Source organism: Lichenostomus cassidix, chromosome 1 (genome assembly GCF_008360975.1).
Source record: "Lichenostomus cassidix isolate B80296 chromosome 1, HeHo_3.0, whole genome shotgun sequence".
Lineage (NCBI taxonomy): Eukaryota > Metazoa > Chordata > Aves > Passeriformes > Meliphagidae > Lichenostomus > Lichenostomus cassidix.
In genome coordinates, this window is record NC_139479.1 from 69892787 (window position 1) to 69911326 (window position 18540).

At 41.6% G+C, this 18540-nt stretch overlaps 1 protein-coding gene across 4 annotated transcripts in view; it reads left to right on the forward strand.

Moving 5' to 3' along the window:
- SPATA13 (spermatogenesis associated 13) overlaps positions 1–18540 on the forward strand; it is a 72025-nt gene that overhangs the window by 33555 nt on the left and 19930 nt on the right. For 3 of the 4 annotated variants that reach the window (XM_085062784.1, XM_085062776.1, XM_085062766.1), the window contains exons 3-4: positions 9083–9445; positions 12641–12785. In XM_085062784.1, the coding sequence (XP_084918910.1) occupies positions 9083–9445; positions 12641–12785 (508 nt within the window). The remainder of the gene's footprint in view (positions 1–9082; positions 9446–12640; positions 12786–18540) is intronic. The other variant, XM_085062794.1, reaches the window with a different exon arrangement.

Sequence of the window (18540 nt, forward strand, 5' to 3'; positions counted from 1 at the left end):
GCCATACAAAAGTGACTGGTCCCAGCTAGTCCATTGTAAAGTCCCCAGTGGTCAGCTGTTGGCAGAGTTGAGCTGGTTTTCTTGTACAGGTCTCTGGGCTCTGAATATTGAGCACAGGGGCTTAATTGGGAGGACAGCTTATGGAGATGAAGAAGAGCTGTATGGTGTGAAAGCAGAGGACTCAGGTATGTCCTCACTGTTCATCCTCACTATTTCCAGCTTCAAAGAGTGTCCTCACAGTGAAGGACTAAAGGGTGATAGCTGGGTGGAGTTATGTTCAGTACCCACAAAGAGCAAGGGGCAGCCAGGAGCTGAGGATGATCATCTGTAGTACCTGCCTCAGGTTCCTGAGTGCTGTGGGGCTGGGCAAGAGAGCACCTGCTGGGAGCTGGAGCTTTTATTTCTCTTAGGTCTTCCTTTTGGATTTATTCACTTCTGGTTCGTCCACATGCAATTTAGAGTGTGGCTTAATCAACCTGATGTGTATAACTGTAAAAGTGATAAACTGTGATCACTGTAAAGGTGATAAACTGTGAAGGATAATTAGGTTAAGTAGTGGGGGGAATTTCTTAAACTGGTTTACTCCTAAGGGGCTTGTAATTTGGAGTGAGGGCTCAGCACTCCAGTGGCACTCCCCTCTTTCTGGCTACAGGGCCTGGAGACAGAGCAGCAGAGCCCTGTAAAAAGCTCTTCGCAGCATCTTGCAGAAAACTGAGGTTTCAGTGAGACCAAGCAACACTGGATTTGCACTGAACTCTGAGCTGCTCTGCACAAGTCGGGATGCATTCACACAATGTTCCCACAGTCACTCAGTGAGTGACTTCCAGAAGTGCTTGCCCAGAGCTAGACCAGAAACCACTGTGCATTGCTACAAACCCTAATTCCAGAATCCATCACTGCAATAAGGCAGCAGGGAGCCCTCAAAGGACACGAATAACTTCATATCACAGGAAAAACTTTCAACTCTCAGCAGCAGAGCTGTCATCCATTCAGAACAGCCCATAATCATTTGTTGCTATATCTGCTACTAGGAAGAAGAAAAACAAGACAGTCATGACTAATCTGAATTCTGGATTGGGTTGAATTTTAGACCAAGTAACTCCACAGTTCTTAATAAAATTGGGCATTCCTGAAAACTGTAAGATGATACAGGAGTTACTGTCATCCCTGCAGAAATGTTTTGGATGGTGACAGGAAAAGCTCAGGTGGACTTCACTGCAGTTAGCCTGGGGCAAGCTGTTCTCTTTCTTTATTGCATTTGTGCACCTCTGCCTTTCCAGAGCGTCTCATATTTGAGTCTGCTGTAGCCATCCTGTGGCACCTCAGTAATACCCAGGTGTTGTTCACCCTGGGGTCAGGAGTAATACTTAGTGCCCCAGAAAGTGGAACAGCACTTCTGGCCATGTGATTTGGTTTTTTGCATCAAGTGCAATGTTGAGTTGTCAGCACTGAAAATCCATCTCAATGCTAGATGGTTTAGATATCCAAAGTGAAAGGAGGCAGCTGCAGAGTTTCCTTTGGGCCACCAGCATTTTCCCTTTCTGACATCTGGAGACGGCTGTGTTGCCTGTGTTGCTGGGATGCTGTGGCAGGCTGGGAGAGCAGCTCAGTGCTGGGGGGAACTGAGCCCAGCAGCCTTGCCCCTACCCCGAGCTCTAGGAAGTCATAGTTGGCAGAGGTACAGTTGCCCAAGGCAGCACCACCCCTTGCAGGCTAGGATTTGCTGCTGGGACTTGCTGATGGCAGGGCTTGGGCTTGGGGTTGAGCAGGGACAATGAGGCTTTGCTCGGGAAGGGTGGAGAGAGTGACGAACCAGAGGACCTCATTTTGGAGAGACTCTGAAGAGAAGCAGAGGCTTATGGCTTTTTATGTTTTGCTTTGTTAGCATAAAGTTCCACTTCCAGCATGTGGTTATCATCTGGCTTTTGAAGTTTGCCAGTGGGTGTTACAAAGATAGCCTGGAAGAAGACCAAAGTTGCTTGTTTTAATAAAAGGATTTGTTTTTAAATATATATATATATTTAGACCTGTTACTTGATCTGGAGTGTTCTGAGTCAATTCAGAAAATACTTAGGGATTTATTTGGGGTTTATTGATACCTGTGTATCTTCTAAAAGAAGCAGAGACTATGAATACTCCTTTACTATACACTACATGCTTGCTGTTTCAGTTCAGATACTGAAGTAAAGAAGGGACAATACAAGAACATCACCCAGCCATCCCCAAATATCAAATCACCAGAAAACTAGTGGAAACAGTTTTCTGGTTTTAGCACATTTGCATATTTATATGAGTGATGAGATTATTTCTGCAAAGGAAATACATTTCCCTGCAAACTCCTTCCCGCTGCCATTTGGAAATGTGTTAGCTGATTTGGTTTTGGAAATGAATTAGAGGAGAGGACGAAGGAAATCCTTGAGGCTGTGGAACAGGTTTGAGAATCATGAGATCCACTTGTCATTTCCAGTCCAGCCCTATGCTTCTTCTGTGACTTCCTTGATTTAACTGCTTTGTATCTGTTCCTTATCTGTGAAATGTGGATATTACCAAGGTGAACTCGCTAATCTTGGTGAGGCATATTGCTGAGAGGGAAAGCTTTATGTTTTATTGTTGATTGCGATAAGCAGCCTTTCAAGGATCAGGTTAAATGAAGCAAACTTGCATTAAAAGACCTCAGAAAATGAATGGCTAAATTTTCTTCATATCTGTATAGCTTGATCTCTTAAGGCAACTAGTTTTATAGGTGTATTTGTTAATTACAACACCACAATTGCTTTGGTGTCCACAAATCCCAAGAGGAGAGTTACATAAATTTTTTTTTTCAATTTTTAAAAACTTCTAAAATGAGTATTTTACTGCAGCAGTTTGTGTTGCTAATTGGGGTTGATTTTGGTATGTCACAGGGCACAGTAATGTATTTATTCTTTACTACAATGCATAGTATTTCCTGCATCAAGTCTAGGAGTTCATACTGGTGTAGTGCAGTGGTATTCCTTTAGGAGTCCTCCTCAGAAGCAGTGCTTTGCAAATTTTTAAACTGGGACTCCACACTTTTTTGGTGAGTGGGAGGGAAAAGAAAAGGCAGGTTATCCTCCAAGCAGCTAAAACTTAGGTTAAGTGTTGAATATGGCTGTATTACTTTGATTGCTTCTGCTTTGCTTGTTTATATAGGTGTAATTGCATTAGTTTTTGAACAGGTGGTTTGTTTTTTTTTTGCAGTTGTTTCATGGATTATATTTTGCTGTCTTGAGGACCACTGGTCAAATAGCCCTTTGTATTCTAGGGACAGATAATCAATTAATTTAGGTGGGTCTTCCCAAAAGCTAATTAAAAAGAAAAGCTGTTAGTGGCAGAGGAGACGGAGGGCCGTAAACAAAAAGAATATAGTGCAATTTGTGTTTAATTAAAAGGAATAGATGGAAATGTTCTTCTTGTAAGTAAATTGGATTGGTTGGTTTAATAATTCTGGTTAGTTTGTGATCTAAGATGCAACCACTGAAGATGTGCTTTCTTGTTTAGTAAGAGCAGTCATTTCCATGGTAGCTATTGCTGTGATGGTGTCACTGTTGGAAATTGTCAGCCTGTTGTATCAACAGGGGATCACTGGGCTCCCTCAACACTTCAGGATCTTTTTATAAAATCTAGAAAGAAAGCAATAAATAAATTTTCTCTGGGATGCATTATTTATCCAGAGTTTCATAATGTCTGTGTCTGTTGCAACAGTTTGACAAAAAATAAAGTATTGATCATGTCCATGAAACATAAAGCAAGCTTTTGACCTCATTTAGTAGTGATGATAAATGAACTTCAAGTAATGTTCTCCCACTGCTATTTATCAACAAGAAAAAGTGCAGAGGTTACCTTTTATCATGTACCTGGGTGGAGACATGATGTCCAGACTTACTCTCTTAGGTCAAGGTGGTGAAATAATTTATAGCTTCTTGGTCATGATCAATTGGCCCTTATTATTTTTGGTGGCTTATATGAACTAAAAAGTCAATTCTAATACTACGGCTGAGTTCCTAAGATTTGGCAGTGACTGTGTTATACAGAAATAATAGCTATTTAATAGTTACCACTTAGATAATATGTTCTATAGCTGTCATTGCTAGTGTAAGAAATTTGTACATTTTTGTATAGACCCCTAAATATGTGCAGAAGTGTATATTCTTGATCAAAGTACAGAGATACCTACCTTAGGCAGCACAAGTATTGTGATACTTTCAAGCCTTGGCATTTACCGAAGAACACGACTGATTACCCATCACAACTTTTCACTAAGAATATGTAGTAATTGTGTTCTGAAACTTCTCAGCCTACTCAGGTTTTCCATGTAAGTTATTTTCAGTCAGAATCATCATCTGTTTAATTTATCACACCTTTTAATAAACTGCATTTGGAAAATAATATGCATTTTTGTAAAGACATTTTTAGATTTTGATTATCTGTTTTCTCTGGGTTAGAAAAAGGCAACTGTAGTTAGCAAAACTGCATTTCAGCAATGCAGCTCAAATATACAGAGATAACAAAACAAGAAGCATTGCAATTTATTGTGTAGCTAAGGGAAAAAACAAACAAACAAAAAGAGGCAGAAGAGGGGCCAGGGTGCTCTTTCCCCTGTAGAAGAGGAAGGCTGAGGGTCTTTGTCCAAGAGGCAGCTACTTGTGACTTCCCTGTAGATTACCAAAGAGGGAAAAAGCTTTCAGGAGAGATGATACCTTTATCCCTTATACCTTTGTACTTGTCTGTATGTGTATATTATGAAACATTATTTGCATTCAGAACATAAAGATAAAATTTTAAAAATCCAAATTGCTAACAGTAAGGGTTGAAATGCAGATCAGTGGTCAGGGAGCCTCAGCAGTGTACACAGTCATCAAGACCTTTATAAAGTGGTCATTTTAATTAGGGAGTTTATTGGCTAAACATGTTAACCAAAATAAAAAGTCACTCAGGGCTTGTTTTTCCTTTACTGTCATGGTGTCAACCCTCACAAGTGTGCCAACAGCAGCAAGCTGACCAGCAGCAGGCTCTGTTGGGTCAGACTTCTAGTTTGGGCTCTCTGCAGCAGAGAATGGGGCAAGTATAGTGGATGAAGGGTTATTCATGGTTCGTGTATCTGCACCAGCAAATTCAGGTACTGGCAATTTCTTTGCCATATGACTGATAAAAATTGCATCCACATAAGCAACACTTTATCAGTGCTGTACAAATCAGGTCTTGTCCTCCTTGGGCAGCACTTCCTCTGAGCCTTGGGAGCCACTTCATCCACTCAGTTTGGAGTGCTGAATTTATCAAAGGTACACAGTGATCTGAGTAATAGTTGGAGAACCTGGCTCCAAAGAACCTGCCTCTGAAGACTAAGCTAAGATTTCAGTGATTAAACACCCGATGCTTACCTTGGTTATTAATGAGTACAGAGAATGCTAACAGCAGTCATGTGCCATTAAATGGAACAGGGTTGTACCAGTGCCAGGCTGAGCTGAGTGAGATCATGATCAAGTCCTTGAAGTTGTTGTACCTGGATTGGGAAATCAGTCTGGGCCCAGGCGGGGAAGGGTTTGGTCTGGCTGGGCACAGACTCTGTGGTATTTGTTTACCTGGGAGCAGCTGGGGAAAGCTCCCACTGCAGCCTGCTGGGTGTGGTCAGAGGGTCCTGGGGAACACAGCATTAACAGCACATCTGAATGTGGCACCTGCAGCTTATGTTCAGGCTATAAAATTTCATCCTACATTTCTACTGTCTATGATGACAGCTTTATTATCTAGCTAATGTACAGACAGCTCTGTTGCAGAAGTGAAATCTAAATGTGGGAATTTAGAACTAAGAGTGGCATATTAGAAGGGAACAGTGGCAAATAAAAGTGTAGCCTGGATTTAAGTAAATGTTTATTTTAAATGGTTATATTTGTAGATACCTGCTGTCAGAAGTAAGGAAAGCAGTTGAAATACAATGATTTAACTGATTTGCTGTTGTAGGAATTTGTCTACCCAGATAAAATGAATTCATTTGCATCGGCACAAACCAGCAGAGCTGTTTGTGCTTGCAATCTCAGAAGAAACCTAACTGAGGATAGATACAGCCTAAAATACAAGATTAATAATCTTGATTGCTAGCATTGGTGATCCTGTGATGTTGCTGGACTAGCAGGTGGGAATTTTAGAAAATCCAGTGTGGATTAATCTTAAACTTTAACTTCTCAGAAATCTTGAAATGCCATGAAATTTTTGACCAACACTTATAATGCATGAGCCAGTGCATGAGATTTTGATTTTTGTCCTATATGAAGGACTATCTGTAGATGTTCCCAGTAATAATTGTACCGCATCAATCTGCTTTCACTTATAAAACATTCATCAAGAGAAGGTAATTTGAGGTCAGCAGTGGTGCACCAGTATAAAGCCAGTCACAGGTGGAATACAGTTGTTTCCTCAGAATTTTTTCATTTATGTCAAGAATCACACTTGTGCTTAAGTGACTGCAGTACTGTAGCCTAAGGGTTGTGTTCTAGATATTTTTATTCCTAGTAGTAAGTGGTCACTTGATCAGGGTTGTGTACTAGATATTTTTATTCCTAGTAGTAAGTGGTCACTTGATCAGGTCCTGCTTGAGCGGGTCACTTAGAGGAATGTGAGATTATCAGTCCAGTTTCCTCTGGTGTTTGCAATGACAGGATTATGTTTTCTGTTTTAGTATTATTCAGTGCAGTTTATAGATCTAAGCCTAAAAACACACATCCTTGAGCACTGTTTAATGTACAGCAGAGATTAATCTGGCTGTCATTTGGATCACTACTGTAGGTGGAGTCCTGCAGAACGACAGCAGTCCTCTGCAAATGTTATTGCTCAAGATAAGGGTGTAAGCAGCAGATTATGAGATGACGTGTGACGTGTCCTTTCCCCAGTCTAAAAGTACAGGATCATGGTATGAACTTTGCCTGACTGGTTATGCAGAGAGTGTGCTCACATTTGTAGCTCTTATGGACAAGACTTTGCGAAACAAAAACATAAAATGACTCTCGTGAGCTCCTTTCTCGGTCATTGCATATGTGGAGACCCTTTACCTGTGTCTGATTCTGAGGTAAGAACATTATTTAACCTGTGACTTTGCTGCTCAAACTTGGAGGAGCTTTTCTTAAGGGACAGCTTTGCTGAAGCTGTGTCAGTGCACCAGCCCAGGAGTGACTCTACTGAATTAATCACACTGTTTAAACTAATCCTGAGCAAAAATCTGTAGAGAACTTGCAGTTCTTGCTTGAGTGACAAGTGTCATGCCATAGAAACAAAAATTTTTGTAAGTACTCTATTTAGAATAAATTTCATGCTGTAAGTGAAATAATTGATTGTAGAGCAATGTGTGATGCTGATAATTTTTTCATAATTGCTGTAATCACGTTAAAATATTGACCGTTTATAATAACTCTGCTTCCTGGCTGAAGTGCTTTCATACCATAAAATTAATCTTAAATTGTCTTTCAAACAAAAAGCAACATCTGCCCACTGTATCATGTGGTTTAAAAAGGCTACTTGGGTTTGTAGGGGCCTGGCTGAAAATGGCAGGTGGAGGAGAAGGAGACAGAAGATAAATCCTCTGTCACAGACATCATTGTAAAAGGCTGTTTCTGGGCTGCATGTTTGCTTTGATTATGCAATATCTGAAATGCCTTAATCTGGTCTGAAACAGATGACCAAATATAGTTAGAGAGAGACAAAGCAATGCCTTTGTTTTTTGGAACACTTACTAGCCTTCTCTGTTTCTTTTTGATTTTTTATAAAGGAGCTGGAAAAAGCCAAGAAACACCAAGAAATGGGAAATTTGAGGGAAAAGTGAACATAAATTTTTGTGTGTAGATTTTTTTTCTGAAAAATTGTAAGGGTTTTGCTAGAAATGATTACAACAGTATTACTTCAAATGTATTGAAATGCTTAAAAAAGTTCCCTCGAACAAGTATTTCAGCTGAGGTTATTTTATTTCCAAACTTGTAATACCAGTGCAATTATGATACTTGCAGGCATTAACCTCTGTGAGCCAGATGTGCTGTTAAATAGGAACAACATGCTCATTTTCCAAGCTTCCTATCTTAACCCATCATTTTTTCCTGTGTTTGTGCTATAATATATCTCCAGTCATAATCTGTATGACTTTGGCCTCCCTGAGCATATGGGAAGTGAGCTTCTCCCTTCCAAACTGGATTAGCTCGCTCCCCCAATTGGCTTCTGGCTGCAGAATCTCTAGATCTGCCCAAGTGGGACTGTGGGGAGTGAGTGGTAGGAGGGAGTGTGGCTGCCCAGTCTGGTATCAGCTTACAGTTACATGGATCTGCAGGCAGACAAACTGCAGCATTGCTGTTAATTTTCATCACTGAAAAGAGGTGAAACAGAGAAATATCATAGAATGGGTTGGCTTGGAAGGGAGCTTACAGATCATCCAGTTCCAACCCAGCAGCTTTGGAGAGGGACAGCTTTCACTAGACCAGGTTGCCCAGAGCCCCATCCATCCTGGCCTTGGACAATACCAGGGTTAGAGTATCCACAGCTTCTCTGGGCAACCTGTTCCAGTGCTTCACCCACCTCATGGTCAAGAATTTCTGCATACCATCTAATCTAAACCCACCTTCTTTAAGTTTTAAAAAGTGTTGCCCTTTTTCCTGTTGCTACAGGCCTTGGTAAAAATTCCAAAAACAAAGTTGAATTATTTTTATTCGTGCTACCTGTAATATCCTACTTGTGCACAGGAACAAATCCTGTGAGCACAGAGCTATCTTTCCGAGATACCATTCCATGAATTCAGTGTTTGTAGTAGGATCTTCTGTACTGCTGAGGTAATAGATGAGTTTTTAGTGTTCTTAGTCTTGTTTGCTGAAGAGGTTGCTGATGGTTGGGTGTTTACCTTACTCATCACAAGCATCATGGTGTCTCCTTGGCAAAGTTATCTCTTCCTGAATTGTCAATTGCATTTGCTGTATTTATGATAACACTTCCTGTTTTAGAAATGTTAAGTTGATCTGCCATATGACAAATTCACAGATGATTAATTGTCAGAAAATTCTGTGGCTTATTTGACTTGTTCACATTTAAAAAGGTTGTTTCTGATGACCACTGGAAGAGGTCCACATCCCAGGAGGAAGAAAAGGCAGACTCACAAAAGGTCACACCCAGGAAATGGGGCTCTGGAAAAAGATCCCGGCCCAGACCTCTCTCAGACTATGGCCAAATGTCAATCCGAAGTTTCTCTATACCAGAAGATGCAGTTGCAGTGGAGTCTCAGCAGATAGACTGCATGGATGGAGAAAATCAGCCAGGATTGTCATCTGTTGGGTCTGTGATCCAAAGCAGTACTGTAGGCTACCACAGAGGGCGGAAAAGAAGACCCATCTCCGTAATAGGTGGGGTCCATTTCTATGGAAACGATCCGGTAGAAGAGAGAGAAAATCTGCTGACACAAGTAAGATAAACAGATGTGCTCTGCAAACTGCAAAAGACCCTTTCACTTCCTTGTCTCTGTCTTCAGCCTAGAAAATAGAATGGATGCTTCCTTCTCTTCCTTCCCTTTTGTCAAGCTGACATCATGTACTTAGAATACTGCTTTCCTCGTCACTAATTACTTTGTCTTCTTGATAAAAAACAATACAGCATGGAACAAACCTGCTACTGACTTTGGGATAATCTTTTCTGTATTGTAAATTAACCTGATTTCTTTCTTGGCATGGTCATTCTCTTTCATTGTCTCTCTATAATGGCTCATTTTGTGCGTAAGACAGTTGTGTGTTTAGTTTCCTTACAGGGTGTTGGGCCTGAGGAACAGAGGAGTACAATCAAATACGATAATAACACACTATTTATTGATCATTTCAAATTATCCAAAAGCAGGCCTGTTCAAAACCTGTGGCATTAGCAGTGGTGTTCAAAATCTTGGTATTGGCATAGCAAGGATACTTAAAACTAATGAAGACATTGCTTGAGAAAATTGGTAATAAATTGAGAAATTAATGAAATTAAGAATCTAAGAAAACTGACAATATTAATACAATGTCTGTTTATGTACTACTAAATTGATCAGGTGAAACAAAGGTAGGAAGCCTACAAGCAAGCAGTGTAAACTTGAGTAGTACCTATATTTGTCATCTCTGTTGGCTTAGGTAAAGAAGTGAGAAATTAAAAACTTTTGAAAGGTAAAAAAGTTGCTCCTTTCTCCCTGGAGCTTGTGCTGAGAAGGTACAATGTGTAGAGGAATTTACTGTTGTGTTGGTGGTTGTGGCCCCATCTTTCACTTGGTTGCAGAGCTTCAGGCTCACAGACTTTTCTAAGACTGCACTGGTCAGATGTTTTCCACTCTCCAAGAAAGCTGGAGGACTTCTGCCTAAAGCACTTGTCAACCTGTTAAAGCAACAGAAAAAAATACAGTATTTGCATCCTCAAAAAAATTGCTTCTGGTAGTTATTAATGAAATATGAGTCCTGATACTCTTTCTCATGCCACTTCATCTCCTGCTGGGAAGTTTAATGGTAGTAAATTGCTGAAACAATGGCAGGATTTTCAGTTTCCTGTGAAAAACATCTTGTAACATGAATATTGTTATGATATATTACACATTTTTTTCTTTATAAATCCCTGATGAAAAAATGCATCTTGATGCAAAACCCCAACTGAAGACAATTAACCTTTTACCCAGGCAAAGGCTTTTGTTTCAAATAATATGTAATTAAGATATTTTAAAATTAATTTTATCTCTTAACCTGGAGGAAAAAAGAAGAGGAAAATTATAAATTCAAGGCCATCTTACTCAAGAATAATAGATGGATTTCAAGGGATTGTAAGTACTGGCAACTTGCTGTACTGTGGAAGTGATTAAACTCTCCAGGCCCTTCATTTAGTGCTGAAACCAAATTGATCTCTTTTCAAACCTTGTTCACATCACTTTAATAGTGAAGGAACATGCATCAAGGCAGCTATTTGAGTTGACTCTTTCCATGCTCCAGTGCTGCCATGAGGGCTTGGCTGGGGTTAAATGTGCACATTGCTGGATCACTGTGGTCAAGACAAAACCTGTGGAGCACTTCCAACAAGGGCACATTATTAAGCCAAATTATGGCTTTCCCAGGACTGCCACTGAGTAAAAGCACATCCTTGTCTGTCCAGGGAAGGGATTTGGACTGAAGCCTCATAAGAAATTTTACAGTTGCCCAGAAATAGCTTTTTTTGCTTAATCAGCCAGTTATTTACATATAGTAATTGCCATCACTTCTGTTAGCTATTTGATACAACAAATCAGACTTTTTGTGGTGTAGGATCCTGGTGTACTGATAAGGCACTTAGGAAATGAGGTTTAAAGATGAGGTTGTAGATAAATCATATTCAATGTACCTTGAGGTTTTTGGCAGTCATATTAAAAAGTAAACCTTTAGCTGGAATGTGAAAAAAGGACTCATGAAGCAGGAATATATGTGCTGGAACTATTTTACGTGGGGCTGTCAAAGACTGCTTTTCACACTGGTGATTTTTTTCTTTAAAGCTTTAAAAACCCATGGGAATATTTGAAAAGTATAAAGCTAATTCCTTCTTTGTTGTATTTTGTTTTGGTCTGACAGCTTAGGTGTGAGAAAACATTTTCAAACAATACTGTCATGGGTTTCGTAACAGAGTGTCAAGAGATAGTTCATTAAAAAACCATCCCTGATGTTTCAGATTACTTGATAGAAGAACAGTAACAAATGAACAATAAGAGAAGATCTAAAGATGAGTTTCTCTGAAGTTCATGTGCTGAGGCCTGGCTGTTTAATGTTGAATGCTTATGCAAGATCATTCAGCCTGGCTAACGTAGAGTTGTTCAGGGACAACATAAAATCAGACTCAATTTTCAAATGAAACAGGGGTAGGTTCTCTAATTATAATTTAACAAATGAACGATTTAGCCAAAGAAAATGGCTTTGGGATAAAATTGCATTAAACTTAGTGTTACCTCTTTTTTATGCGACCCCTGGGAACTCAAAGCAGAACATCATTTAGACAATTCTTATTATCTGGTTTATTTTACTGACAAGCAATACGTTTCTTAGAAGAAGGCAAAAATCCACTACCTCTTCAGGCAACCTGTTCCAGTGTTTTACCATCCTCATCATAAAAAGCCTTTTCATGATATCCAATCTAAACTGACCCTCCTTCAGCTGAAAGCTATTCCCCCTTGTACTATCACTACATACCCTTGCAAAAAGTTCCTCTCCAGCTTTCTTGCAGGGTCCTTTGGGTACTGAAAGGACCCAATGAGGTCTCCCTAGAGCCTTCTCTTCTCCAGGCTGAACAACCCCAGCTCACTCAGCCCAATCTTCATAGGAGAGGTGCTCCTGCCTACAGATTGTCTTCAAAAAGGAGTATTAGGATGAAAATTATAGAGCATGTCTGACCATAACAGAAGGCTAAGGAGTTTTTAATGTAACAAAGAACTGTAATGCAATAAAACTTGTTCTGTAATTCCGGTGGACATGGTATGCAGTGTTTAAGCAATGCCACTTCAATGTAGGGGATTTTACTGCCTGTGCAATTACCTGGACTAGCTGGAGAAGCCTTACTTCATACCTGAGCTTTGCTCAGTTGGACTTGCTGGTAGCTTTACTAATATTGGATTTTCCTGTTTTCTCGGTAGCCTGTGGCACGGCCACCCGTGCCAGCACACCAGGTGCCCCCGTACAAGGCTGTTTCAGCCAGATTCCGGCCACTCACCTTCTCACAAAGTACCCCCATCGGCCTGGACCGGGTGGGACGGAGGCGGCAGATGAGAACATCCAACGGTAAGATGAGCAAGTATTTCTAACTTTGTAGATCAGAAAGTCACACCCCAGGGTGAGCAAGAAGGCTGAACAGAAAAGGGTGCAAATCATCTTTGTGACCAATACCCAGCTAAGTTGCTTTGTTTTGTGAGTTTCTTGTAAGTAGCTGCTGTCCTCATGTAAAATTTTTTTTACATGTCTACTCTTTGACATTGCATGGTATTTGGGACACAAAGGCAATATGTTGAGGACAGCTTCCTCATCAGCTTGATCATCTGTGTTGTGCTGCACTGCTGCATTGTACTGCTCCTCTTGCTGGTTCAATTCTGCCCAGCTGCCTCTGGCATTGATGCTGCTCCACCCAGCCTGGCTCAGTCCCTCACAACTGCCTCCAGCTCCGGTGCGACTCCACTCAGCCCTTCTGGGGTTTGGGCTCCATGTGGCTCAGCTGGGCTTGGCTCTGTGCTGCTGCTTCTATCTCTTGCTTCTTGTTCCTTTGGAGCAGCATCTCAGGCTCATTGTTGCTGTCCTTCAGCACTGTCTTAAAGCCACCCTTTGAAGGAATGGGGAAGGGATGGACAGTGGCAGAGAGGGGCTGCATCCTCTTGGCTGATCCAAATACCTTCTCCCTGGAGAGATCTAGCCAGATGGCAAACTTAAGTTTCCAGTGCCTGGCTTTTCCTGCCACAACCACACCCCCAGTGATGATGTGGGTGATATGGAATAAGCAGTGCTAGAAACTCCACCCCCTCTTCTCTCTAACCAGGACAATTATATATACTCCATTTGTATTTTTCTTTTAATTTGTATTGTAGTAAAATATTGGGAACTTCTTTAAAACCTGTGTCTGGGGTATGTTCTGCTGTATGCATCTTAGTATACTTAATGATCCAGATCAGGCACTGAGGCAAATTAGACATATAATGCTGCAACCCTGGCTGAGATTATGTGGTGTCTCAGTTCCTGATTCCAGAAGGACCACTCAAAGAATAACATGTCTGCCATAAGGCAGTTTGGGAAAAAAGGAGACTTATATTACCACAGAGTAGGAATTATTTTTTCTATTTTTAGTTATCCTTTCCAATTCATGTTTGGAAATCACGTGAAATAGTATTAGTTACCTAGACAATTTCCTGAGAGCAATATCTTTCCAGGTATTTAGCTTTTGAATAGCTGGTCTCCTAAACATTAACATCAGGATGACAAATGCACAAACCAGGATTTCTGCCACTTTTCAGGACAATGAAGCCAAAGCAACATTGATTGTGCTAGGTATGACTTTTATGAGACCTTACAATAAACATAGAAATGGAGCAGGAAAAGCTTCTGAAGTCAAAACTCTGAAGGCAAGTGGGGAATATCATGGACTTCACAGTTTGAAAGCAGTTGCAAAGTTCTGTTAAGTAGCACCAGAAGAAAATATTAAAGTGACTAGTGTCACACATTCTGATCTCTCTCCTTTTTTTCTCTTAAATCACAAGGCATTTCCTTGTCTTTGAACATGTGAGAGTTTTTTGTTTGCTCATGCACAGTGAAATTTGATAGCACAAAAGCCCTTTATTATAGAAAGTAATTCTAAACCCAAGCACTAAAACAGTGGTATCTTATTTTAGTTACTTTGCTAAAGCCTAATACATATCATGCTGCCTTCTTATAGCAATGGCAGATAAAAGTGGAGATGTAAATCTTTAGAAAAAGAGCTGTTAGAAGACAGTGAATCATCATCTGTAGGAAACAGAGTAAGAATCAGACAACACAAGGCAAAGTCTCCTTGAGACTTACATTGCAACTCTTGTGTGTAAAGGGTTACAAGTTTTCAATTATACTAAAGTTGTCTATTTGTCACTGCACAGCAATTTTTATAAGCACCTTAAAAACTAACCCATCTTTTTTGCACATTTTTTGTGGGACTAGAATTTGGCTAAATTCATTGGTGACCTCCTTTAGATACGTTCAGCTCTGAGTAGGTAGGGTGGGATTCAGCTCAAGTTTAAGTCACCTAAATTTAGTCTAACTGTAAGTCCCTACATAAGAGTTAATCTTTAGTACACCTGTTACAGGTAGTGGAGGATTGGTGCTTGATTCAGTTACCCACCCCAGGGTCTGATGGTGTGTGGTGTACCTGAGTGTCTGCCTGCAGCTGGCAGATATGACAGGGGCCTATTTATTTCTTCAGTGGCAGCTGGAGGCCAGCAGGGTATCCAGAGTGCTTAAAATGGTGTTAAGTATCTATATTTAAACAACTGATCTGAGGCCCTTGTCATGGCAGTCAATGAGGGTTAGAGTAGAACTGCCTTTGGATGAGGTGGATTGCTCTCGGCTCTTTTACCCTGTACCTGCTGGTTTAGATGGTTTATTCAAATGGAGATGCCAGCATTTAGATGCATACATTTAAATGCCTTTACTTCAAGTAGTATTGTGTTGTGGGTGTCTGCCTACTAGTGCTAAACTAGTCAGGCTTTTCCCAGTTCATCAAAGTTGGATACCAAGTAGGTTTCAGCCTGTGTGCAGGACAGCTTGGGTATGACTCAGGACAGTGGCTGGTTTTCTTAGGGAGAGAGCACATGAGTGGAATCAGATATTGTGTCTGCATGAATGATGTGGTAAGGGAGGTATAAAATGAAATGGTAGTTCTTGCTGGTGTGCTTAATTATTCATGGTAGTAAAAGTGAGACACGAGGCACCGCACTGGTGTCAGGTGCTGGTAAGGCAAGGGAGTGCATGTGGAGCGGGAAAAGAGCCTGATGTGCTTGCAGAAGAATGGACTTTGAACTGGATATTACCATTCAGGAAGAGACATTGCAATCTTAACAGACATTTAAAGAGTCAGTGCAGTGCATAGTAACAGTCAAAACAGTAAATAAAAGGGCAGGAGTTTGTAGAAAATGAATAGAGAGCAAAACAGAAGGCCCAATTGTGCCACTGGTGTATGTGGGGGCCATCCCCCTGTTCCTTTCCATCCCAAAAGGCATTTTTTACAGGGAAAAATACAAAGAAAAGCAGGACAAGAAAATTGACTCAGTATGTGTCTCTGGGAGAAGTGATTAATGTGGCTTAGGCTCTGCAACATGGAAAAAAGGACAATAGGAGAATAAAAGTCTGTTTGGCATAAGAAAAATGAACAGATAATAGTTATTGTTTCCAATAATTTAAGAACTAAAGGGCACCAAATGAAATCACCAGAGAGCAAGTTCATAATAAAAGATAGTTTTCACACTCTATAAAATTAAACTATAAAACTAATTGCTACACAATATATTTCACATCTGAACAGTTAAAAAAAATCAGAAAGTGGTTTGAAAAATACAGTTCATTAAACACAAAGATATAATTTCTGCCCCAGGAGGGGTCTGACTCTGATCTGCAGATAACTGGAATTTAGAAAAGTACATCAGAAAAATGCCATCACACGCCTCATCTATTTTTATATTCCTCCTTGGGCATCTGCTACTGGCTGCTGTCAGAGAAGTGGCTGGGGGTGACCTGTGGTCTGCCCCAGGATGGAGGGTTCTATGATACCAGAATGTATCTAGAAGTGAGTTTTCTTGAGGCAGATGAACTAGCTTTTAGTATTTCAGTAAGTGCTACCCACAGCCTTTTCAGAGCGCCCTGTGCAGTGGCTCAGCCAGCTCAGCATGGATTTGGACAAGGTCACTGTGGGCTGCCACTACAAAGGGCAGCCTGTGCCTCCTCCTGTCCCTGGCTGATCTACAAGGGAATGAACCACCTCACCCCAAATGAGTATTTTTGTGGTGGTTCAGTTTGTGGCTGCACAGTTGCCAATGTGCCCATGCAAAGGAGGGAGAGCAGACCCCCCTCCATCCCAGCAGCATCCTACAGTGGCATTAGGTTAGTCGTTGGGAAAAAGCACACAGTCTGTTCCGTTCTGCAAAAACCAAACCAAAAGACTTTTTCTTTTTTTTTTTCAGAGGTTTTTTTAATGTATCTTATAAAAGCTGTATGGGGTTTGATCTGGTTTTCCTTTGGCAATTGAATTGTTTTTCCAGGGTGGGTAGGAGTTTGACATGGCAAAAAGCTGATACTCTGGCTGATTAAAAGTGTGAAGCTTTCACTTGCAGGTCCCAGGATCATCAACACTTCAGTGTCATCAGTGTCACTTATGTTTGCTGGGTAGTTTTTTTTCAATGTTTTGTGCCAAGAAAAATGCTGTGCATGAAGATCTTATGTAGTAGCTTGTTTTTATTGTGTTGTCCAACTGAGTCCTTGCAGCAAGAAGAAATAGGGAAGCTTGAGAGATTCAGAAGATAATTCCTGTCAGTCTCCCTCCCGTGCAGCGCAGCACAAACAGGATTTTTGCAGGAAGATGGTATTAATATTGCAGGGCGATGTTTGGCCTTTCCTTCTCCATCTGAGGCAGCTGGGGAAAACCATGTGATTTCAGTGGGTGTTGAGAAGTTTCTGTGTGCAGAAATGCCTCCAGGGTTTTGTGAACACATCCCTGGAGGAGGCAGTCCCCAGTCACAGGACAGGCTCAGCTGAGTAACAGTTTGCAGGTAAAGAAGCATCCGTAAAGTTTATGGGGCTTTCCAAACTGTAAGCATAGTGCTGTGTACAGACATAGGTTGCAACAGGCTTTGCCCTCTCCTGACGGTTGCAGCTCCTGCCTTTGCTTCAGGTGTGTGGACTGATCCAGCCTCACTGCGGGGGGACACAGGTGTAAAGGTGGTGAATGCTGGCCCATGGTGAATGAATGAGGTTTGCTCTGGCTGGGTCAGACCCAGAGAAGGATGGATGGTTTGAGTGCTTTCCTGCTTCATTCCCTGTTTAATGGAGCAGCTGAATTAAGTCTCTAGTTTCAGTGAGACAATGTCTCCCTCCTGTCCTGTTTTCCTGGGAGCAGTCTGCCGCAGCCTTAACACTTGTGCTGCTTGTGCCCTAAATAATGATGGAGCATTTGCCTGTGAAGCAAGAGAAGTTGTGCAAAAAATACCTTAATTGTTTACTTCTCCTAGAATTTTAACTGGTGCAGGATGACAAAGACAGACCGATACTCTGAGCAGTGTTGTAATACAAGGAACTCCCAACTCCCATCCAAATCATCGCTCCCTTTGGATTGCAGTCATTAGAATATAGATTGAAATCGCATTTAGCTGCTCTAATGAAAAACAAATGCACTCCTTGGCTCGCTCAGTTCGCGATGTTCAGGCTCTGTGGGAGCGGTCTGGGCGGCTGCAGGCGCAGCGCGGCCAGGGCCAGGCAGGCAGTTTTTTGTTTCTTTTCTGGAACTTCCTCCCTAAGGGCACCCCGTGATGTCAGAGAGCCGGGAGCTCAGGCAGCCAGGCTGAGTGCGCCGCTGGCAGCTCCCAGCCAGGCTCGGCCTCGGAGGCACCGCCGGGAGCTGGAGGCAGCGAGCAGGCTGTGCTCAGAGCTGGGGGTAGCTCAGAGCCTCTTGCGATCCTCCAGCAGCCCTGTAGGACTGAGCATCATCACCTGTTAGAGCGCTGACGGCAGCATGGTAGCCAGGGGGGCAATGGCACGGTTTTGGAGTCTGGAGAGCCTTCAGATGGGTACGTGTGAGTAGAGCATGCTCGCTCTTGCTTTTTTCACTGTGTTTTTGATTGAACTGATAACCGGTGGCACTCAGGGGGCTGGATGCTGGTCGCACTTGCTCTGTGTCATCCATGGGAACCGGCAGTGCAGGTGAAAGCTGCTAGGAGATCTGCATCAGTCCCAGGCTGTCTTTTAAGTTTTTTGCATCCTGTGGGTGCAACCGGGAAAGCACTCCCCTCCTCTGATATTTCTGTATGTATACAAC